We start from the raw sequence: 24,384 nt of genomic DNA on the forward strand, positions 1-24,384 counted from the left end.
TTGTATAGCGCGATAACGCTAACGATAAAGCCTGGCGAGTTGTTTCTTTTTTTTTTCCTTTGGGCTCCGAGATGCGTTCTCGGGAATAAACGAGACGCCGAGCATTATCGCGGCCACTTATAGTTGCACCGCGCGTATATACGCGGTTATCTCTCAAGTCGTAACATTCTTAGCCCGCCCGTCAGTCCGTCCGTCCGAGTGGAATGTCGATAAGGCGCGAGATAATGTGGGACAGCGGCGCGTTTTCTACCGAGCGCGCTCCATTTCGACAGCGCGCCCCGATAATAGCCGTATTGTATATGCGTACACCTATATATCTCGAGCGATAATGGTACCCCAAATATACACAAATATGCATAATGATAACGAGAGCAAAGAGCCGGTCGACAGAAGTTGGAAAAGGTGGAGAAGAAACAAATTATCGATATACACCTCTTTAGAAAGTCAGTATATATCGACCAACACTTTCGACACGGTTCGTCAATAGAGGCGGAGCTACCTTTTTATCTGTGTTTTTTTTTCCTCTGTCTCATTGTGGACACAGCATTGTCCGCTCTTCATTCGTTACGTCGGCGTCGATTCCTTTAATTGTGAGAACTTTTCTTAATACCCCCTGTTTATGCACGCGTGACTTATGTTTGTCCTTTCAAACGGAAGACACGCTACGATTTTAACAGCAACTTTTCACGCCTTTTCCATTCAGTTTGTCAGAATCGACATTTGTCTCTTTTGAAATTGTCTAGTTTTTTTTTGTTTTGGAGGGCGCTTAATGCTTTTGGAGTCTTACTTTTTGCTGTCAATGGTAGGTAATCTCTAGCAGTTTTTTCCCTTGGAAAGACTCTCTTAAAGACTGCCTACCGCTGACGCCGTCGTGCCTTCTGAATTCTCTTTGCTGATTTTCAGAAACATTTAAAATACCAGCTCAGCAGGTGTCTTAAAACGCGCGTGTGACACGTTGCGATATAATCACATTTTTTTGTCCTTCAGTTTAGGAAGTCTCGTATTTTTTCTCAACGTAATCTCTATTGCTCTTTTCGAAATACAGTATCGTACGCTCTTCTCTCTTTTTTTTTGCCATCTTGTCAAATTAACCCTTAGCCCGCAAACCTGGGTCGTTTTCGTCCGGGCGAAAATCAAATATAGTTGTAACTTTTGAATACAAATTATGTGAAAAAATTAAATTGTTTATAATTTTATGATTGACATTTTAAAGTGAAGCTTTGAAACATCTTCATGAATTTTTTCAGATTTTTTGCAGCCCTTTAACACTTAAAAAAACGTCATGACCCAGGTTTGCGGCGTAAAGGTGCCAAAAAAACGTTTGCAGGTTAAGGGTTATTTTAAAAGATATAAATTCCTCGAGCTGCTCCATCACGCAATCCCTCACGTCTCGTTCGCGTCGATAAATTATCATTCGGATTCTTTATATCGATTAACTTTCCGAGCGTGTTTTTCTCCGTCCCGTTCGGAAGTCGGCGACCGATGGTCGAGACTCGAAAATTTCGACGAAAAGAATCCGTATAGCGTCCCGACGACTTTTCTCTCCGCGGGGCGTCTCGTCTCGCAACACCGTGACGAATTCAATTGACTCCAGAGAGGCGACCGAAGAATCTACAACTATAAGGCGTGAAAGAAAACATCCCATGTTGTATGCATATCCGAATTTAAGTAATCTTCGAGAAGTGACCCCCGCGGACTTTTGTTTTCGAAAGCGACGAAAGAGAAGTTCGGAATTACACGAACGATTAAGGAAAATCGCTTTTTCCCGGCGGAGCTGGCCGAGAAGGAAAAAAGCAACGTTCGTCGAAGAGCCGTTCGTCATCCAAAACGGAAGCGTCGTCGGAAGTACCTCCTTCGGCGGAGAGCACGTGGAGGGCGCGCATCCGAGGCGACACCTGGCGCCCGGAAGGTGGCGGGCCGAACGTTTCTTCGCCGACGTCGGCCGCGTCCGCGTCGGCGACGCGGCTCCGGCTCAGTTGACACACGCGCGTCGTCGGGTGCGCATCGTATCGCGCACGTCGCCCGTTAATTTAGTCGCGTCTAATGCCCGCGGTTTTCCGTGCGGGCGCATGCAGGAACGCCGTTTTACTCATGCGCGACTCGCGGATGCCCCACGTGCAGTTCGCGTCAGCTTGAATTCGGCCGCCACCCCGAGGCTGGACATGAGTGCGAGGGTGAATTGATTCCCTCCCCCTCCTCCCTCGGACCCTGTTTTTCTCTCCCCCCAATTTTTCGTTTACGCACGCTTCGCGGCTGTGATGTGCGACGGCGAGAGACTCGCTCTTCACGAGGCGCGGTAGTGACGTGTAACGTAAAAGGAGGGAAAAAAAAACAAGAAGAAGAGTCAATCAGGATATTCAGATATGTACCCCGGCGCCACTATGAACGCGGCGGCGGCGGCGGCCGTGGCGGCCGCGGCTCGACATCCGGTACGTATAATACGAGAGACCCTTCTTTTGTTCTTTCCTTCGTCGGGGTCCGCGGGGATTGGGAAGACGTTGTTGGGCGGGACGCGGGAAATCCAGGGGACGCTATTCCCTCCGAAATGTCGAGCGCCGAGCGAGCGCCTTTGATCGTTCTTTTATTTTTTTTTTTTTTTTCACGCGGATCGTTTCCTGATTACTTACGTCGATCAATCAATTTATTAACTTCAGCTTACATCGCCAATTTTTTCTTAAAACACTCGTATACCATTCATACTTCTTATGTTCACTCGTATACAAGGGGACTTACTCCGGATTCCATTGAGCATCTTCGAGTCGATTGAATTCTTCGCGGAAATACCGAGGCAATTTTCTAAGTCGTAAAAAAAATTCAAGATTCAGAATCAGTTCGGGATCAAGAGCCCAGTGAGAGAAACAAATGATACCCTTCGGTTCCATTATCCCTTGTTGAAAGGAATTTTAATCAATTTACTTAAAAATCTCAATCGAACGATCGGTAATAATAATTTAATATACGAGGATACGCAACGTCGAAAGCCCACGGTCAGTCGCGACGATCAGCCGTCAAAGGGAATTCGACTCGAAATTGTGTACTCTCCGAAGGAAACGCGATTAGCGAAGGACACTCCACACATTGATAAGATAAAAGTCTCGCGTTTCGCGTAATTTGCCTTATCTACAAACTGAACGAGGAATAAAGTCCGTAAACGCAAACGCCATAAAGATTACGCGACACGCGGGAAACGGCGGCGGTGAGACTCGATGAAGTTGACGAGTCAACTTATTGTGGTCGAACATTTCTCGAAAATTCCCAACTTTTTCCATTTCCGAATAGACAGGTATTTCTTTCCGTCTCGTTCCCATTGTGATCCCGTAAATATTTCCGAACTTTTCACTCAGGGGACCAGTCTTCGCATTTATTTGGAGACGTCCTACGTGTTCCGAAATACCGTAGAAGTTTGAAATTTCAAGCCGAAGTAACACGATTATGCTGTGAAACGAGGGTCGCCGTTGATGATCATGGTCCTTATCAATTTTTTTTTTTCGCTCTGCCCAGCTGTATCCTCTCTCGCATTCCTTTTACGCTTTCTTCGGATTTATACCTCGCCTCTCCGTCCTCCTGAGCTTGCGGGGAGTTCAATTATAAAGACAGATTAATCTATTTGTATCTATCTGCGATGATCAATCGCGAAGAAAATTATACGCTCCTCCTTCTTTTATTTCCCCGTTGCGCTCGGACGTGTCTGCGAAACCGCGTTATTTCGAGTTAATCGATCGATATCTATCCGCCGCGCGGTTATTACCACAGATACACATCGCTCGTACCTAGGAATCGTATTATTTCTCCACCGCTGTCAACGTCACTCCCCGCGGGCTAACGAGATAATTAAAAAGTAGCGGCGGGCCGAGCCGACGCGGCGGACGTTTTCCAGGCCGACCGACGCGACGGCGCGCGGAGAGCTTAGACCAATAAATTCTTTCCGGCAATTATTTATTTTTCTACCGCGATTCCCCTACGTTTTCCCCTTCCCCCTTTCGACTAATGCTTGATAGTTCCGCGCCCTCGTCACGCACGCACGCACGCACGCACAGATACCTGCGCTAAGTATCTGGGCGCAACCCGCGCATAAATACGCGCCGGATGAAATTGACCTACGTTATATGGAGGGTTGAGAGCGGGGAAGGAGGAGCAGAGGGGGGGGGAAACCCGGACCACGCGCGCGGACAGAGCCGAGCCGACGATGACGGAAAAATATTTGGCCGCCGAGCAAATTTTCATTCGACTGTAAACACCCGGCGAGCCGAAGCGGAAAAGCTCGTACGCGAACGACGAAAATAAATCTATATATCGCGGCGCGACGCGGAAGGGCGGGAGGGAGGGAGGGCACACAAGAGGGCCACCCCGGAGCCGCCCCGCGCCTGGTGGTCCGCAATTGCGTCATATCTATATAGCTGCCAGCGCGCGCTCCGATGATTACCCGCGCCCGCGTCCGGAAAAGCGGAGCGACGAGAGAAAAAAGAGTTAAACGGAAAAGTGGGAAAATAGACACGCAGGGGAGAAAAAAAAAAGGAGAACGGACTCGCCACCGATCGTCTTAGGAGACGCGTTTCCGCGGCCAAGGCGAAAATAAACGCGCGTCAGGTATTCCGAGACTTCGCGGCGGATTTTTCCATCATCGTGACGTTTTCCTCAAAGTATTAATCTTGTATCTTCTCGCTAATCTTCGCTCATGCTGAGGAATCATGTTTTAGCGACGAGGCGACCTTTCGCTCCGGGGAAAGCAGGATTATACTCGGACGATCGGTTAATTTAACCAAAAGCACTTGCATTTGTTTATATTAAACATATAAAATATTCGTTCTACTTATTCCTCGTGCTTGTGTCATTTTTTATCTACGCTTATACTTTCGCAGGCGCGCGGTGGAGCGATATCTCATTAGCGTTCCACCAGCGACGACACAGACCGATCTGCCGTTGTAATTATTTGCCGGCGCGACGAGAAGAGATGGGGACAAAATTGAAATCGAGACGAGACAGGGGAAGAGAGAGAGAGAGAGGGAGGAAGAGGAGGAGAGAGATACCGCCGAACGATATCGCTCGCGCACCACGAAATTTGCGGGCCGCGGGCTCGCCCGCTCGCGCGCGCTTCCGCAGAACCGCAATATGCATTGGTAATTACACCGCGATGAATTACACCGTGGAATGAGCGAAGCGTGTTACGTGCAATTGGCGCGAGCATTATAAATCTCGTCACGTGCAAACAGTTGGCCACCTCGTCTTCTGTCTTTCTTCCTCTCTCTCTCATTCTCACTGAATTCATACGCGTTGAGAATCTCAGATGAAAATTGTGCGCGAACGAGACGTGAGATGCGTCACATTTTTTTAACAACACGCCGTACAATTTTAATCTGTTATCACGCGCAGTGACGCGCAATAACGCAAGTGGAGTCGATTGAGCGTCGACAATGGAACGCCTTCAATTTTCGAAGACTATCACGTGTAATCCACGCGAGCACTGAGTCACGTCTTTACATGATAGTAACGAGTTTACTGATTTATCGGAAAGTGGTCCGACGCGCTCTCGATTAATTCGCGTCTCGTACGATGTAAATCGCGAAGAGAAAATAACGTAAATATTACGCTACTTATATCTGTCGCGACCAAACTGTCGAGCGGATTTGGTGACTCTCGGCCGTCATCGTCATTGTCACCGTGCCACCAACGCTTTCGATCTTCGGAGACGATTGGTATCATGACTCCGTCACCGTCGCTCTCGTCGTCGTCGTCGTCATCCTCGTCGTGACGCTCTGGTGCTTGACCGAGTTGACACAGGCGGTGGTTATTGGCACTCTGCGCAGGGCCGCCAGGGCTGTTTACGTACAAGCTGTACAAATATTATTTCCGGGCAAACCGGCCCGTCGATCATTACGAAACCCCAGGCGGAAAGTTTCAACGGATACTCCTTGCCCCGCTCTCCTATACCTTCCTCTTTGTATACACACAGACGTATACACACGTATATCGGGCTCTTGTGGTAACGTTGAGCCCTTTAAACCGACGATCCTGCGTCCCTCGAAACGACTGTCCTATATAGAAATTAGATCTATTGCCCGGATCGAATCGAGGATCTTCGAAGTCTTGTATTTAAAGATATATATGGAGCTTACACTGATCTTTGCTACACTAATAATAAAGCCGGTCATTATGTGTTCGCACTCCACGAAAAGGTGGCACGTCCCGGAATATTCTTTCCCAGGGGAAAAAAACTTTGATTCAAAATACGATAGAGAGATTACTATTGTCACGATCCGCGAATAGCGAAATAGCGTATTAAATCGTTGGGTCGTAATTCAGGTGTTGAAAGCCATTTGGTAATAAAAATTATTAAAATTATATAAAAAAATTATTGTGATAAGTGCATAGGTACGTGGATAAGCAGCAGCAATTCACTCAACTGTTGAACAGAACATCTTCTAAGAAGATGATACGAGTCTCTGACGAGATTCATACCTTGTGATGTTAAAGATTGTATTTTGTAAAAAAAAAAAGAAATATGTTTTAATATAAGAGAATTAATCATCAAGTCTGAAATTATAATCGACTGTTGAATTAGCAAAAACTGTCCATGCGCGCATAAAAAAGGGAGTTTCAATATCGCTTCTGTTTGCCTCTTCATCTATACATCTTTTTGTCACGCGTTCTTTTTTCTACGTTTTTATATCTGCGGTTTTTTCGCCGAGTCTATCTCGCGTCTAGACGTGTAAAATTATCTTTTATCACGGAGTCTGTCTATGATTAATTAGTGACCGTGAGGGTTCGTCGAGCACGAAGATTTCTATCGCGTCGAAGCGGCGCGACGTTAATGTCGGGAGTGTATTTAACTATTTAATTAATCGTCGCTAATCAATCTGGAAAAACCGCCGAGCTCGTAACTCGACTCGAGTGATTTGATTGTCGACATCTACCAATTTAAGGCCCGGCGGAGCCGTCAGATAAGAAGTATTAAAACGCCCGGCCAACTTGTTCAAATTCTCGCCGTTCTCGTTGAATTTTTTCTTCGAAATGTTTCAACGTTAATGTAAAATATTGACACTGAGCGATTCTTAAGCGCAATTAGTCGACCGACGACGGCGCGGCAAATAAGAAGCTTTTTGGCACACGCGTTATAGGTGACGCAATCCGGCTGACTTAATTACGGTCGTTAATTCAACCACAATGGAGTTCTAAATCACCGCGTTATCTCGTAAACGTATTTAGACTTAAACGCGTCTCATTTTGAAAGAACGTCGCGTTAACATCGGCTGTGATCGGTCGTAAAAGAAATCTTGACAAAAGGAGCGCGCGAGAAACGACGCGAGCGGAATCACGAAAATTCTCTCTCTAGAGATTCCGTGACTTTTTGCTTTCAAAGCGACGCGACGGAGGGGGATCGTTTTTGTCGCGCGGGCCAACGCGCCGCGTTTTGCTCCCGTCAAGTGAGAAAAAAAAAGAGAGGAAAAAGGGTATCGCGATCGTGTGTGCGCGCACGTGACGCGCGACTTGACACGTGTAACTTCGGGCAGGCCGAGCGAGCGCGCACGCGCGTTTATGCCCCGTGTACACTGTTCACAATAATGAGGAGTTTGCACAGACCGGGATCCCGACGTTCTTCAAACAGCGAGAGGCAAGGACAAACACGGCCCTATATGGACGGATGGACAAACACGACGTATGCGTTCGTGCTCGCTCGCTCGCTCGTTCGCTCGTTCGCTCGTTCGCTCGTTCGTTCGTTCGTGCCCATGTCGTCGGATCGGCGTTAAACTGACGCGAACGCGACGCCGAGTACCTATACCGCTACGAGAGAGCGAGCTCTTCGCCCTTCCCGCCGCGCCGCCACCGCCGCCGCCGTCGCCTCCGCTACGGAAACTATCGACCATCACCCTCGCTCAACAAGCACCATAAGCGATATGCTGGCTAACATTTGCCGGGCTAAGCACACAAATACGATACAGTGCTGTTTGCCCGGCCGCCAGTGGTACTCGATCGCGCCTACGATATCGCCGGAATCGGTATCGACATCGGCATCGGTACTGCTGTGCACTAACGGTTACATTCGTCTCGTGATCATAGAGATTTATGAATGATTGAATGGAGGCGATATGCGGAGCAGCGTCATGAGAGCGTCGAGATATCCGCTAGATCCTCGCGAGAGGAAAAGGGAAAGAGAGAGTTAGAGAGAGAGAGAGAAAGAGAGAGGGGGAGAAAGAGAGAGAGAGAGAGAGAGAGGCGGTGTAGCGTGCAGCGTGCGGCATGTGCCATCCTGGCGCATCCTGGCGTGACGGCCAGGTCAGCTGGTCGGTGGTTTGCGAACTATCTCAATTTGCCTAAGCCGCAACCACGGCGACCGCGAAAACCGCAACTTCCCTCGTCGTGGCCACCTTTGGACACCCGCCCCTTCCCTCCTCTTCTACCCGCAATTCCTCTCTTCCTCTCACCGCGACCTCCATCCGACTATCCGTTTCCTCTCTGCCTGCCTGCCTACCTATCTACCTACCTAACTCTCCTTTCTTCTCACGCTCGCCCGCGCCATTGTCGCGCGTCTCAGCTCCAATCCCAATTTCGAGAATTTAGCGAGTTCTGGTTCGTAATACGGCCCTCGACCGCACTGGCGGGACACGCGCGTTGCGTCTCTCTCCTCTCCGGAGAGATCGAATGACTTTGACCCTTCCTGCCGAGAGCGGCGACGCCTTGAAACACCGCGCTTATTGTTTCGAGTCAAGAATTCATTCATTCATTGTTAAGTTCAACGTATGTCATTAGTTTAGATGAAGAAGTCGGACAAACGTTAATTCTCCACATGACGCCGTCAACAGATATCAATGTCGTCGCTCGCCGCGCCGGGTAATTTACGGATCCGCCGAAGGACGCAATGTCCGCTTACGGAGGATGTCGTTAACGATATATATATATATATATATATTTATCACCCACACGCACGTATTCGTACGCGACACAGCCCAGGCGGCTCATAGTTTCGGTTGTAGCGTGTAATCCTCGCGGACACCGCAAACATGTAATTAACACTTGCTCTCTCTCCGCGCGCGCGCGCGCGCACGTGAGAGCTGCCGTTGCACCGTAGCTCTCTCGGGCTCGAGAGACGATAACCGATTGCCGGGCCGACTACGTGTAATCGCGCGTGCACGTACACGCGTTTTACGTGTGCGCGCGTCTACATCTGTACCATCTACTATGAACCCTCGCCCCCTCCCTCATGTGCTCCAATCTACCGCGAGCCTCGTATCACTTTCGCTTGAACGGCGCCACCCCCTGCCCTTTCGCGGTCGAACAGCTGTACGGAGTTAATTATTCGGGATGGGAGAGATCTCTCGAGGGAGGGGGAGAGGTGGAGCGATCGATCGATCCGTCGACGTTTCTGGGACACGGATCGATTGATATTGATACATACATGTCGTACCGGCTAGACCGACTAGCGCGAGGTTTCTCACGTTTGTTTTTTTTCTTTTGTCCGCAGGGCCCGCCGCAACCCAACCAGCCGTTCAAGTTCACGATCGCTGAGTCCTGCGACAGGATCAAGGAGGAGTTCAATTTTCTGCAGGCACAGTATCACTCGTGAGTATCAGCGATCATGTGCTTTTTGCCGACATCGATATCGTGGCTCCGACATCGCGCCGCGAGGGAAAAAAGAAGCACTTTGCCGTTTGCGACGTTCGATTCTCTCTTTCTTTCTCCTCTCCCTTTCTTTCCTTCTTACTTTTGTCTGAAACGCGGAAACGCGCGCGTAAGGACTGCGGCAAAGTCGTATCGCGCGCTTGCGGAGAGAAAAAGGTCTGGGAACGGGCGCAGCTGCCGGGCGCTCGGCGGAGTGCACGCTATATCCTGCAAACGTAGTTTGCCACGACAGATACGTAATGGCAGCTCGCGAATACACGAACTCGAGCTTCTCGAGTTTCACAAACGCCAGGAAAGACGGGCCTTGCATTTTTCAGCAGTGCACGCGGGCGGGCGCGCGCGCGGATCGAAACTTTTCTCGTTGTCCGACAGACGGTTTCTTCCTTTTCTTCGCTTTTTCTTTTTTTTCTTTTCGCTCGCCACGTACGGAGCATATTCTATTCGCGAAAAGAGAAAGAGAGAACGCGGTTTCCGCGGTTCGCGGTTCTCTCGTTCCCTCGTCTCCTCCTCTCTCGTCTCTCTTCCTTGATTCGAATCAACCTATAGACGAGTCGACTGTTTTCGCATGCGTTTCACGTTATGTTCTTTCTCTCTTTCCGCAGGCTGAAGCTAGACTGCGAGAAACTGGCTAACGACAAGATCGAGATTCAGCGTCACTACGTGATGGTAAGTGCAATCATCGCTGCGTCGTAAAGTTAGACGTGCCAGTTAGACGCCGTAACGTTTCCCTCGACTACCTCTTGCCTCCGTATTCCTCCTCCTTTTCCCTCTCTCTCTCTCTCTCTCTCTTTCTCTCCCTCGTCTCCCGTATCCAGAATAATCATGCTCGCTCGACCGCTAAACCACCTCGGCTTCTTAGCATTAATTGCATCCTCCAAGTCGGTGTCGGGGTCGGGGCTTTACATTGGCTCGTTACGTTGCGCGTAACGTAGTCAGATATACTACAGATACATGTATATGTATGTATGCGCTCGTGCATAGCTAATGACTCTAAGAGCCAGTGGCTCTCATCGAATTAGTCTACAATGCTCACACAAGCGCAGCTGTCTCGCACGTTTAATGACGGAGTAATACGCTGGTTAGGTCATGGCGGCCGACGACGGCGGCGGTCTACGTCTCGTTAATATTCGAGCGTCTTCTCCTATCCATGCGTCTCGCACCCGCGATCGGCCCACCACCGCGCTCTCCTACAGCGCGACACCAAAGAGAGAAAAGAAACGGACGAGGCGCCGCCGCGACGAAGAGTTATTTATGAACTTTCAAGAAGCCGTGAGAGGGAAAAAGTATCCTCGATCACTCGGGGAAGGGTTCTGAAATTTCTTCACGCGACTGAAGGATCGAAGAAGCGATAGGAAATGACGCTAAATTGAATTGAAAATAAACCTCAGATTTTCTAATCGCCATTATACAAATTGGCAACAATTTCGAGATCGCGCAACATCCGCGTTACGCCGTTAGTCCCTTATTTACCCTCTTCATCGGGAGCATCGCGATAATTAAATCGAAAACGCGGCGTCGTTGCGCGAGCTTTACGCTCGTGGCCGTCGATTTACCGTTACCGTTTTAATTTGTCGACCTAATCGGCGTGTAGGCACGCACTACTTTAAACGCAATTAATCTCTGCTTTAGTCCATTTGATACAAATGCTCCCTCCCTCTCTCTCTCTCTCTCTCTCTCTCTCTCTCTCCTCTTCTCTTCTCTTCTCTTCTCTTCTCACCACCGTTCGCCGCCGATGCGCGACGCTGTCCTCGTTAACGCGCGTTAAGGATGTTGCACCGCTCGCCGCAACGAACGAACGTTGTTGCCCCCGGGGAAAGAGTGTGCCATTGGCCGATGCCGTTGCCGCTACAGCCGGCCGATCTCAACAGTCTCCGTTAGCGCGCCCTCCATCCCCCGGCAGTCGTTTCCAGGGTCCTATCTCTTCCCTCTCTGCCTTCACCTCCGCCACCGTGTCTATCTCCCGGGTGAAATAACTTACTTACAAGCGCAATTAATTCGCTCGAGTAATTACTGGGCTAATGGCCCGTAAAATTAAGAACCTGTAACCCGGACGGTGCGCGTTTACACGCGTTCGCCTCTTCGTCTCGTACTTCTCACTCGCGCGCGCCATCTCTCTCTCTCTCTCTCTCTCTCTCTCTCTCTTTCTATTTCTCTTTCTCTTTGCAACTGCAACTGCAACTGTGGCCCACCTTTCAAATACACTCGGCGGACTGGAGTACATTATCGCGATTAGCAATAATTAATAACACGTTAGTGTAGTTGAAACGGCTCTCTGTTCGAACCGGCCGCAGGAGGATTTAAAGGAAATATCTGACGGTTTGCGATGCAATCGCCACCCTCGAAAAACATCCCCTATTTCTCCCCTAGTTGCCGAGAAATGTTGATTTCTTAATTAATTACATCACGGGAAATTGCCAGTTGCATTGATTTCCTAATTAATTAGAAAAATAAATCTCTGGAAATTTGCAAATTGCCATACGATGCTTTATAGTTAATTACTGAAATGTATTATGGAAAATTTCTCTGTTGCAGTATTACGAGATGTCTTATGGTTTAAATGTGGAGATGCACAAACAGGTGAGTTTGAACGTAAGTTTCATTCTACTCCGATCTTTTGGGGTTGCCGAGGAAAAATTCGGCTTTTTTAATCTAAATTTTTTTTATTATTTGCGCTCTATTTATACATTAAGGCAGTTTTGTTTTCCAAATACTATCATTACACTTGGGTGTGCGCGCGCGCGAGCATTCTGCTTCTATAAATCTTCATTACATTTTATTCTTATATGTATCATAATTTTTCCGACTTTACTCGTTGACTACCTTATCTTCTTTATCTTCTGATATCGTGATATCAATTCTACAATCTTCTTGTGTGCCTAGAATAAAATAGACTTCTCTATCTATATCTATATTTGTCTCTCTCGATATATCCATTCGCTTATTTATGACCCAATGTCCGGCAAACACGTTGCCGTTGGGCCATCAGGTTCAAAGAACGGCGAATGCATCTCGAGATTCTCATGGAGGACGGCGGAGAGAATCGTCGTCGCGTCGGTGGAAGGGCTCGGCTCCGTAAATATCGTCTCATTATTTCGTGCGTCTTACACGTTTCACGAGTGCTTTATTCTCGGAATACGCGCGCGTGCGCGTATACGCACGGATCGTAACTACCGCGCCGCGTCGCGAGGAACTGCGCGCGCGAACGCGACGAAAATAGAGGAACGCCCCGTTGACAGCGGATCGCCTCCCGGTCGGAAATATGTAGCCAGCCTCGCTCGTTACTCGCGCGTTTAAGACGACGAAGCGTTAGGTGGTCACCGCCTAACTCGCGCTTTCATTACTCACTCGACGCGTCTCTCCGTCCGTTGAGATATGCGGCCGGGGGCACCAGCCGAGACTGCAGCTGAGATTTAAACTATTATATGCTATTACCCCCGCGTGCGCGTCCCACATTCTATCTCGTTTCCGAGAATTCTTAATCCGCCTGTCGAGCCATATTGGCTAAAACGCGTATTCGCAATAAGCACCGAAAATAATCGAGAGGATCCGTGACGTCGAGTTTTCTCTTCACACGAGCCTTTTTATTAATCCCGTCTTTTTTTACGACAGAATAAATGTTAAATCTTTAAACTGTTCTAACCGTCTAGTCCAACGTATCAAATATACTATAACGGATTATATGTGTAATAGATTTCTTCGATTTATTTTATCGTAATTATATTTTCCATTTATCGTATACTTTTATCATCGTTACAGACGGAGATAGCTAAACGTCTGAGTGCACTCCTCACTCAAGTCATACCATATCTCCCTCAAGATCATCAACAACCGATCGCTACTGCCTTTGATAGGGCGAAGCAAGTCACGATGGCTGAATTAAATACCATAATGGGAGTAAGTACATAAATATAATTTAATGAGAAACATACACATTGTACGCGAACAAGCTATCCTATAATTTCCAAACCTTCCGGCAAAAATATAACAAATATAACATGAATAATTATTTTATCTTGGTTATTATTTCGCCATCGTTATGTTTTTCATGGCGTGCCAGATTTTCTTTATTCCACAGCCGCGATGATAAAACCGCAATTGCGCGCGCAACCGAAACGGAGTTGACATTCGGCAGACGCGTCGCGTATAATTAAATTCCGAGTTGATTCTCGCGCGCATGATTCGAATAATTTCTCAGTCCCGAGGACTTGTCATTGTTGAGACAGGCATATACGCCGAAAGAGAAGTTGATGCTTAAGGTTGAATCATCGCGAAAATTAATGTATAATGTTCTCGTTTAAATCTTCTAAATGTCGAATTATTGACACAAATATCGGTTTCGCGATGGAAATAATTTCTCTATTACGTTTGCATAATATCTTCTCACTTTGCAAAGTGTTTCCCATCGATAAATTAATGCCAAATCACGCGCGGAGCGAAAACATTAGCTAGATTTAACTCGCGGTGATGCGTCCAATCGAGACGCCTTTTATCGCGACGAGACCGCGCGGGGAAAAATGATCGCTCGGACAAGGCCGATTGCGGCACCAAACCGCAATCTCGCCAATCTGTCATTACGCGACGCGCGTCGCTGTATATATACGCGGGAATATAATTAGCGTGCTAGTATGTTACGGGCTGTCGAGTAGGGGTTCGTGGCGAAGGGATTCGCACGACGACGGGGAAAGTACGGGGGAGACGGGGGTGGTGGCACACAAAACGCCGCGCGCGCGGAGGGCAAGGGTGTGCGGCGCAGACCGAAGGGACGATGAAGGCAAATAGACAGAAGCGCTAACCCTCATGAATATGTATTATTCGGTAAACAGAGGTTGAATCAATATTTCGTTTAATAACACTGCGCGAGGAACGTATAGTCCTCCATCCCCCACTTGTCCCCCCCTGCCCCCTCCCTTCACGACCCCTTTCCATCTTCCTCCCGCTCACCTCGGGCGAAACGCGATGACGCGGTCGCGGGGGGCTCTCCGATCTTCCTCTCTCTCTCTTCCCGCTTGCTTTCTCTGTTCCCGCGCCACACGCGTTGCGCGTATTATTCACGGCGCGTTAAACCTCGTTTGGGACTATTACGTTTCGTTTCACGCGCCGGAAACGAACGCCGCGATTTTCGACGTGCACCGGCATTCCGCCGCGAGGGTCGCGCGATTTTTCAATCTCGCGATCGGAGATAACGCGCGAGTTTTTATCCTACGCGAACGTTTCAGGAGGGCGATATATTTTTTAACGTCATCTCCGTATATTCGCGATACCAGTCAGAAATTTTATTCTAAGCAATCACGTTGAATTATCGTCCGCTCTCTTGCCCATCTTCCCCGTGTCCATTTTTTATTTAATTTCATGTAATAAAATATACCTTCGCTACGTAGCGTAGCGAGTTTTTCGAACTCAATTTCGTTGGCCCATTATCGTGTCTCGTGATCGTGGTCCTTGGGAATCTTCGCACGTACAACAAAACCGCGCATATGCGCAAAATCGATTTGTACGAATGATATTTTGCACGCGCGGTTTACAGCAACAGAGGCCAGACATACCGCGGTTCCTTCAGCAAATGCACGCTCAGCAAATACCACCGGGGGCGGCGATGGGTCATCCGGGTCTACCTGGACTTCCCGGATTGGGGCCAACTGCCGGTCTTCCGGTGCCAACTTCCGCGTCCGCGGCTTTGCTCGGTCTCGGATTGACTGGGACGGCCGGCGCGGCCCCCGGGACGACCGCCGCCGCGCATTCCCTGTCGATGCTCGTCAAACCCGAGATCCACCGTGGTCAACCGGATGACCTGAAGAGCAACGGCGGTAAGTCGACTCTGTAACTCCCCGATATCTTTGATATGCGGCATAATTGTGTCGCTATGTCAGGTGACTCGAAACCGCTTCTCGCATTTCGCAGATTTGTGAATAAATTCAGAATTTTTATCTCCTATTATCTTTTATCCTGACGAAATCCGGTTATTATACGATTATTCGTTGAGACAATTTCATGCTATTTGATTCCATGCGATTCGAAAGATAGCGCTTTGCAATTGATCTTTCTGTCTTTTGCGATCAATGTACGGGAACAAAAGAAAATTTTGAGTAAAATTCCGATTTCTGGTCACGTTTGATTTAACAAGTGAAATTGATATAAAAAATATTGTTTGCAAAGCGATATATATATTTTTCTGTTTTATATAACATTTGAAATGAAAAAACTGGTATGAACATATATATGACATAATATCGGTTACATAACTTTTCGGTATTATAGGGTATTATAACGATATTATTACTATGTTATATTATTGAAAACATTAATATATGAAATTATAGTTTCTGCTCTCGTAATGCAAGTTCAAGGACAAACGGACCTAAAGTTTCTCTTGCAAATTTAAAAAAAAAAAAAAGATAATTAATCGTAATCGTAATTAATTGCAAAGTTCCGAATTTATATATCTTAATTCGTTCGTTTAACCTGCTTTGTGAGATATACATCATGAGTACACTACAAATCCAATTGATCTGATAACATTAACATTCAATGATATTCAATCATACATGTGTATAATCCATTATAATACCGAAAAGTTATATGTATATGAATATATATATGTATCAGTATGAAAATTTCGGTTATATGTACTGGTATTTGGGCGTTCAGTTTCGGTATATAATTAAAGATTTTTAGCAACGTGGTTTTGAGAATAGAGATAACAAGTGCTAGAGCAAAATTATTTCAGTCTCTGATTTATCCTACACATAATCACGTGAGAGAGGAAAATGTCTACCGATCGTCACAAAGTTAACGAAGATCGACGAAGGGCGGGAGAGGTGTAGACTTACGCACACATACACACATATATATATTTTTTATATGTATATATATGCGCGTATATAGGCGAGACTTTTGACGACCTCTCTTTTTCTCTCACCGGGAAATGTTCAAAGCACTTTATTACGGGTATCCGCTTTCGGCGGAGCGAGCGTGTTTGCGTCACCCTGTTAGCGGACGCGCTAGCGGCGGTTTTCAGCGAAAAGCGCGCATAAATATGCATGAAGATCATTTATATGGGTGCCATCCGGGCCCCCCGTCCCCTCTGCTCTCGCCCTTCTACCCACCCCTATGGCTACTGACCGTCGTTTTACGACGCAGCACGTTATTAACATTTTATCGATACTCGACATTCGATCGTTCTCAATATACTCGCGCGATTCCTTCGTATCTTATCGCACCGACATACGTTTATATAACTTATAACATACCGGATCGTACGGTTTTAAAATTGAAGTATTTACGTAGGTGATGGGGTCCGATTAGCAATCTGGTATATTCATATGGAAACCTGTATGTTTAGACACATCGTTTTGATTCGCAGCGTAGATTGCGATACTATATGTGCATCTGTTTGCTTTCAGGTCTGAGTTCGACGGAGGACCGACACGTGAGTAACATCTTTTTCCATTATATATATATATCACGATGAATTATTTAACTTGCGACGTTGAAACGTCGTGAATCTCAAAGGATTGCGCGAATGCGATCGTTTCTCGTTTTCCCAATGAACACACGGAATTCACCGTATAGCATCGCACGCATTGGCATGTCGATATTTCAGAGATTAGTCAAAATAAAAATGTATGAGAATACGATATACGATACAGTCAAGTTTCCACGAAGTTAATTTTAAATTATTTATTAAATACAAATTTGCGTCTGCGAATACGTATATTGCGTCGCTGCGGAGAGAACACTTGTTGGAACAAAGATTTCGTTAAAGTCTTTCATAAGTTAAGCGAACCGTTTACGGAGACTATTTGTCGCGCTTTGCAAAAGCGATGTGTATTTTGTTATACGGTGTATATACGTGAAAACGCGTACGGCTTGTACAACGTACCCTCGACCGAGTGGCACTTATCGCGGCCTCGTGTATTACACGCACATTACGCGCGTGTAACTTGACTCGCGCGCGCGTCAAGAGTGCAACGAGCGCCGCTTCAGCGTACTTGGCGTACGAGTGCATACGTGCTGCATATTGCAATTTATACTTTCGACCGGCTCGCGTACGGGGCGCGAGGAGGGGCGTTATAAAGTGGCGAGAACGGGAGACAAAGAGGACGGCAGCGTCACTTTACCACCGAGCCTATTTGCATAATTTTCAAGTATCCCCGGTTTCTCTTCCCTCAATCGCGAGACTTCTGAAGAAGTAGGCTCCGCGCACTTGTGACTTTTTTCCCGTGACGAACGCGTGACACGTGCGTGCGAGACGATTGAACGTAACGCGACACAACGTGATCCACCGTGTGCGAAAGATAAACCGTCGCTCAATTTAGAAATTAGATTCCAAGAACGGACGCGCCGTACGCATTCTTTATCTGAAAGAAGTCGCGCGCGTCCGTGCCCCCTCGAAGCCGGCGAGCCCTGGCGCGCCGTAGTCGCGGTAAAAAGGAAGGCGAGAAAAAATAACGTCGGGCAGAAGGAAGGGGTGTATCTTGTATTACGGGTTTGCCGAGTCTGTAATCATCGCGGGACCGCGAAACGCCCATCGACGCCCTCTCATTCCGCCTCTCGCCATTCTATTTTCTTCTCTTCTCGCCCGCCCCGTTCGTCCCCCCGCGGGCACCACTTTTCCCAGGGCCCAACCGCCCTCTCGCGCCCCGCGATCATGCGGTTTTTTTCTTCTCTCGCTGGCGCTTCGTCGATGCGCCCGTTCTGTAATCATTATCGGCTCTCGCAGCTGGACCGCGGATGCGCCCGCGCCTCTCCTCTTCCGTTTTCCCTCTTTTGGCCGTCGCGTTTCCCTATTCGTTTCTCTCGTTCGCGCTTGTTTACCTACGCATCTCTCGTCCGAATTCCATTACAGATTGACCGACGATGCGGGCTCGCCGAAACGCGAGCAACGAGACGAGCGCCAACTTTTCCGCCAGTTCCCTCCGTCCTCCTCCCCGCGTGGAAAAACTTACACGTGGGAATTTATCATCAAGACGCGCGCTAATATTAGATCCTACGCGAATTCTCCGGCACGTTTGTATTTACGCTGGATTTTCGATGGTCTGGTATAGGTTTGCGCGCATCTCCGCAATTATGCTAACTCGTAAATTAGCAGATACTATCGCGCGCGCACGATATCATCGAGTAGGCTCGTTCTCTTTTAACATTTTTTTTTTTTGAGCACTTTTTTTTACGTTCGTTTGCGAGCGCTATTTATATCATGCAATTCATCCACTCCATATTTATCTTCAAATGTATGTACACCGTTGCTTCGTTTGAGGGGATTTTTTCCGGAGCGCATGATAAATAATGCTTAATAGATAGAAAATAAATAAATAAATAAATTTTGCGAAGCACCGTCGACCAGAGACACACGATTTTATATCGTACGCGCGTATACCGACGCGCTTCATGCCGCTCGTTAAATTGATATTTCATTGAAAAGTGTCCACAGATGAAAAATCGGCGCGGCCGAACGCGATGGAAGTTACGTTTTAATACGTTCGCGACGAGTCCGGATATCGGGGCGGGCGATAGTAGGGTAAAGTCGAAATCGATTATCGCGGGCGCTCGCGTGACGATTGATAATAACCCGCGCCGACGCCGGTAATTACGGTTTTGTCACGTTCGTCGGCGCCGCAGGGAATATGTGGCTAATCCGTTGTTCCAGCCTGTACTTGCCGCGCGGTGTCTGTTGTTAAACGAGATTAACGATATCCGCGGGAGATTAACAGGGTGGGAGACGAGGGGGCGAGAGGGAGAGAGAAAGAGAGAGGAGGCCCGTATAACCCGTTGGAACGACGCGTATCTTCATCCCGTGTATCGCGTGTTCGGTTTACGGCGGCATATACCGCGTATCGCGTACGCGAACGTCTATCTTTGAGGAGAGGCTGGCTTCCCTCCCTCTATCATGCGTCGTAGAGAGCTGTGGAATATCGACAATTCGCCGCGAGATTACGATTCGATGTTCCTCGCTCGGCGATCGGGTACACGCGTAAATGCGCGCGGCGATCATTTATCTGCCGCCCTTCGCGTAATAAAGTGGCGTCGCTATACACCGCGTGTGTTTTACAGCGGGGCTCGATATCGCCGGCCGACAAGTACAACCGATCGCGCACGCCGCAAGAGGCGACTCACACTCATCATTCTCATCACTCTCAGAATCACCACGATCACTCGTTGCACCCGATGAAGAAGATGAAGAAAGAGCACGAGACGTGTAAGGACGTCGTACATGTAAGTGCTTAATAATAAAAAGATTATCCCATTCGTGTGGCTTCGGTCCGTGCAAACAAACTGTACAATCATTAATCGCAAGATTCAACCCTCGTTGTAGAACGAGGCGATAGCCATAACTGTTTAGTGATCGACCTTCGAGACGTAGTCTCGACTCACGAAACTGCTATTCGAATAACGGATATAGGAAGGGTTATTTAAGTTAGCAAAAGAAAAAATCGGATAAAAAATTTTCAAGACAAAAAATCAAAAAACCCCCTAATTCAAAAACCTCTTCTGTACTCTGAAAATTGAAAAGTCCCTTTCTGTCTTGAAAATTTTTTATCTGATTTTTTCTTTAACTGAGAGAGAGACTCCAATCGCTTCTTCTTACCCTACGTTGTTGACACTTCTCTCACTTAACAGTACATAATTTTCTCGTTGAAAAGAATATTTTTTCTTTCAAAATTTACTTTATTTTCGCTCACAACGCTCTTCCGGAGAGTTTGGGATTAAAATCGACGTTTTGATTGGTCTTTTGCCCGAGCGATAATAGAACGGTAACGTCCACCAGATCGATATTGCGCTGTAGCCGATGAAAAAAATCACATTACTTGAGGGACAACAAGTTTAATCGCGCGCGCGATCATCGGTGTTTCTTTCGCACAGAGTGACGGCGAGAAGAGCGACCAAGATCTAGTAGTGGATGACGCGAGCGACGGGTGTCCGAGCCCGGTGATGAACGGCGTGACATCGCCTCGCGAAAACGGCCTCGACAAAGTTTCCGTGGTTCCGTCGATGGGAGCCGGCGTGCAAACCGTGACGAAGAAGGACTTGGCGCCGCATTCCCCCAGAAGCGGCACGAGCAGCAATGCGAGCACGCCGTCGACCAAGAAGATGGAAGACCGCGAGAAACCGGCGACGCCGATTTCGAAGCCGTACACACCGACGTCAGGATCTGCGACGGCGGCGATCAGCGGAGGGATAAAATCGTCAACCCCGGGCAAGCTCTTGCAAGGACCGTCGGTACCGCCCGGTTCGGTACCACCCCCTGCGGGCGCTTACCCGAGCCCGTTGCACTATCCGCCGCCCGGTCTGCCACCGCCGCATAATCTCGCGCCGGTAGCCCACGGCCAACATCCGCATGTCGATGTGATGGCCGCTTACAACGGTTACGCGACACCTCGACCTCCCGCCGCTTTGCAACAACTGTACGATCCGCATGCGGCTCTGAGGACCTCCGTCGGGACACAAGGAGGAAAACCGTGAGTACCCATATCCATTTCAAAGATCAGCCGACCGGACTTTCTAATGCACGAGTCGAGCGAAAATTTCGGTCGTTCGTTAATCCTACATCTCTTCACTGATAGAAGTCACTAATAACGCGTGGTGATCGAACGGGGTAAAATAAATAAGATAAAATTAATTAAAATTTAGATACAAGTTTTTTTTCAAAGTTGAACTGCGAGTAAAATTAATCAGCTAAATGTAAATCTTGTCTGAAATGAAATTTGAGTTATACAAATAATATAATTGATATCGGAGTTCGGGGAGAGACTTATCGTGATCGTTATCGGACGGGATTTCGCAGTGCGTACAGCTACCATGTGTTGAGCGACGGACAGATGCAGCCAGTGCCGTTCCCGCAGGACGCTCTTATGGGCCCAGGAATACCGCGCGTCGCGCGTCAGATTAGTACCCTCGATCACGGCGAAGTAGTCTGCGCGGTGACGATCTCGAATCCAACCAAGTATGTTTATACCGGTGGTAAAGGCTGCGTCAAAGTTTGGGATATCGGCCAAGCAGGTATGACCGACGTAAAGCCTGTCTCGCAACTCGACTGTCTGCAGCGCGAAAATTACATCAGGTCAGTAATAGCGAGCGAAACGAATTGAGAAACGAGATATGCGTTGGTGAGAAATAAACGCAAACCGCATGTGCTCCGTGTTTCTCTCTGACGCAGATCGGTCAAGTTACTCCCGGACGGTAGGACGTTAATAGTCGGCGGCGAAGCCAGTCAACTGAGCATCTGGGATTTGGCCAGTCCGACACCGAGGATCAAAGCCGAATTGACCTCCTCAGCGCCAGCGTGTTATGCCTTGGCCATTTCCCCGGACTCGAAGGTTTGCTTTAGCTGTTGCAGCGATGGAAACATCGCCGTGTGGGACTTGCAGAATCAGACCTTGGTCAGGCAATTCCAAGGACACACAGATGGAGCGTCCTGTATCGACATCTCCGCCGACGGGTCGAAACTCTGGACGGGAGGTCTCGACAACACCGTCCGTTCCTGGGATCTACGGGAAGGCAGGCAGCTGCAGCAGCACGATTTTAGTTCACAAATATTCTCCCTTGGCTTTTGCCCGACCGGCGAGTGGCTGGCAGTCGGAATGGAGAATTCGAACGTCGAGGTGTTACACGCCACCAAGTCCGACAAGTATCAGCTACACCTGCACGAGTCTTGCGTACTGTCGCTGAGGTTTGCCTCTTGCGGCAAGTGGTTCGTCTCTACAGGGAAGGATAATCTGCTGAATGCCTGGCGTACTCCTTACGGAGCATCGATATTCCAGGTTAGTTAGTGTGTGTTACTTGATTATAATCTCCTTTCATATTCGTATTGATCATAATCTCGTTGTCATCGATAAACGATGAAGAAAGGAGCTTTGTAATAATTGACGCGAAACCTGTTTAAACATATTACGGTCATTTTTTGTTATCAGAACCGCAAACCGCGAGAAGAGAGAGAACTGAGTATTTAATTTATTGGACCGATTTAATTTGTCGAACGAGTCAAATCGGGAATGTTTTGAGAATATTAAAAGAATACGAAAGAATGCACATCTGACATTTAAATTCCGATTCCATCTGCGCTTATTACAAGCCCCGGCGTGCAAATTACACAAATTACGTTCGCACCTTTCACGCGGAGAATAAGTACGGTGTTACGCGCGCGAGACAAGACGGCGAGACGAGGCGTCGAGGACGATCGCGAAACAGCTCATTAAGGAACACTATATAATTACGCGATATAAACGAGCCATCGAGTCGTGACTCGATAAGCAGAAAAAGAGCTGATTTATAATGCTTATGAATAATCGTGTGCGCTACGTGCTGAACGTGCGATTTCGTTATCGAGTGGAATTCGAAGTGGCACAATAATAATAATAATAATAATAATAATAGATATCTGCGTGGCGGGGCTCGTAAATATGTTTACGTTTTTTTGACGTTTCGTAAAACGAGCACAAACCAGCACAAGCGAGTCTTTCCTCTTTCGAATTTTTACAACGTCCTATCTTTCTTTCTTCTTTTTTCCCCCCTCACTTTCTCCGTTCCCTTCTCTCCTGTTTCTCTCCTCTTCCAACGCACCAGCGAGCAGCGCGCTGTTATAACTGTTATCGCGTGCTCACTCGACGATATGTTTGTCGATTATATTTACAGGCGAAGGAATCCTCGTCGGTGCTTAGTTGCGATATATCGACGGACGACAAGTACATCGTCACCGGTTCCGGCGACAAGAAGGCCACCGTCTACGAGATCGTATACGTATGAGACGTATATAGCGCCGTGTGAGAGGCTATCAACTGGCCATTCCATGGAAACAGAAACGCTCGCCCAGAGTTCTTTCGGGACTATTATACGACTGGTTACGACGGATGATGTGATACCGTTGTTGGTTCTCTTTGTTATCGCTGTTGTTACTCGCTCGTTGATAAAAGAGAGGGATCGTCGGCGCGAGGCCGAGCCAAACGGACACGAACAATTTCGGTATTTCCCAGATTTTAATGGTCGCCAATGTTCCCCGCCTCAAAATAAAAATCTGGAAAATACACTTAAGACTGCGATACAACGACGTAAATAAGTATAAGAGCCTAGTGAGAACGCGATAACATCATTTCACGAGGTTATTTTGAAGATTTGACAGAGAGAAGTATTTTTTTTCTCTTTAATAATTTCTAATAAAATATTTGCAGATTATTTACACTTGTTATTCTTTTGTCAGATTGCGATAGAATAGAAAATCGCCGTCTTTCATGAATAAAGGATTTGTCTCGTTTCAAACAGTGAAACAATATTGATTTAAACTCGTAAAATTTCATAATATAACGCTCGGAATGAAGAAGTTGTGTTTACTGCCCCTACTGCCGATTGTTTCGTATTTTTACATGCCATTGCGATCCGTTTCGCTTGGTGCGCACGATCGCTCGTTGATTGTGATTATTCATGTCTCTTATCTGTACATTTTGTAAATAACAGGTTTTAAGTATACCGTGATATTTTTCTACTACACCGTAAGAGAGCGAGATGACAGATGTGACAATTGTAAATATCTCAAGATCAAGACATTTACAAGAGGTCAAGACGTGAAAAAAATCGATCGAATAAATGGCATACGATAATTGAGAATGGCTTATCTTGTCCTTATTTAATATCTCCTTCCCAAATCTTCACTTTTATCTACGTAGAAAAATAAAGTATCCCTCATCGCTGCTATTAATTTGCTTGACGCATCGACATAATTCGGCATCCAGGAAAATGCGAAAAGTTAGTGATGATAAAAGGGGGGTTGGGGCGAAACGGCGA

At 47.4% G+C, this 24,384-nt stretch overlaps 1 protein-coding gene across 2 annotated transcripts; it reads left to right on the forward strand.

Annotated features, from left to right (window-relative positions):
• Positions 1–2,026: 2,026 nt before the first annotated feature.
• Positions 2,027–24,207, forward strand: LOC112467813 (protein groucho-like). Of its 2 annotated transcripts, none has more exons than XM_025036645.1 (12): positions 2,027–2,429; positions 9,458–9,555; positions 10,218–10,281; positions 12,148–12,204; positions 13,372–13,509; positions 15,140–15,419; positions 17,016–17,041; positions 19,663–19,824; positions 20,473–21,068; positions 21,395–21,670; positions 21,767–22,370; positions 23,242–24,207. In XM_025036645.1, exons 1-12 carry the CDS (start codon positions 2,364–2,366, stop codon positions 23,350–23,352), a joined length of 2,478 nt encoding a protein of 825 aa, XP_024892413.1. In that variant the 5' UTR covers positions 2,027–2,363; the 3' UTR covers positions 23,353–24,207. The 2 variants fall into 2 exon arrangements, with proteins under 2 accessions (XP_024892413.1, XP_024892414.1); XM_025036646.1 differs by having other exon boundaries at positions 12,148–12,192.
• The last annotated feature ends 177 nt before the right edge of the window (positions 24,208–24,384 follow it).

Source organism: Temnothorax curvispinosus, unplaced genomic scaffold (genome assembly GCF_003070985.1).
Source record: "Temnothorax curvispinosus isolate PA1 unplaced genomic scaffold, ASM307098v1 QBEX01017816.1, whole genome shotgun sequence".
Lineage (NCBI taxonomy): Eukaryota > Metazoa > Arthropoda > Insecta > Hymenoptera > Formicidae > Temnothorax > Temnothorax curvispinosus.

What these genes read in the sequence shown, in the direction of transcription:
- LOC112467813 (XM_025036645.1), top strand. Translation starts at nt 2,364, where the DNA reads ATGTACCCCGGCGCCACTATGAACGCGGCGGCGGCGGCGGCCGTGGCG. An exon ending in TTCAGCGTCACTACGTGATG is followed by an intron (nt 10,282 to 12,147) that starts GTAAGTGCAATC and finishes TCTCTGTTGCAG; the next exon opens with TATTACGAGATGTCTTATGG. An exon ending in CGTGTAAGGACGTCGTACAT is followed by an intron (nt 19,825 to 20,472) that starts GTAAGTGCTTAA and finishes TCTTTCGCACAG; the next exon opens with AGTGACGGCGAGAAGAGCGA.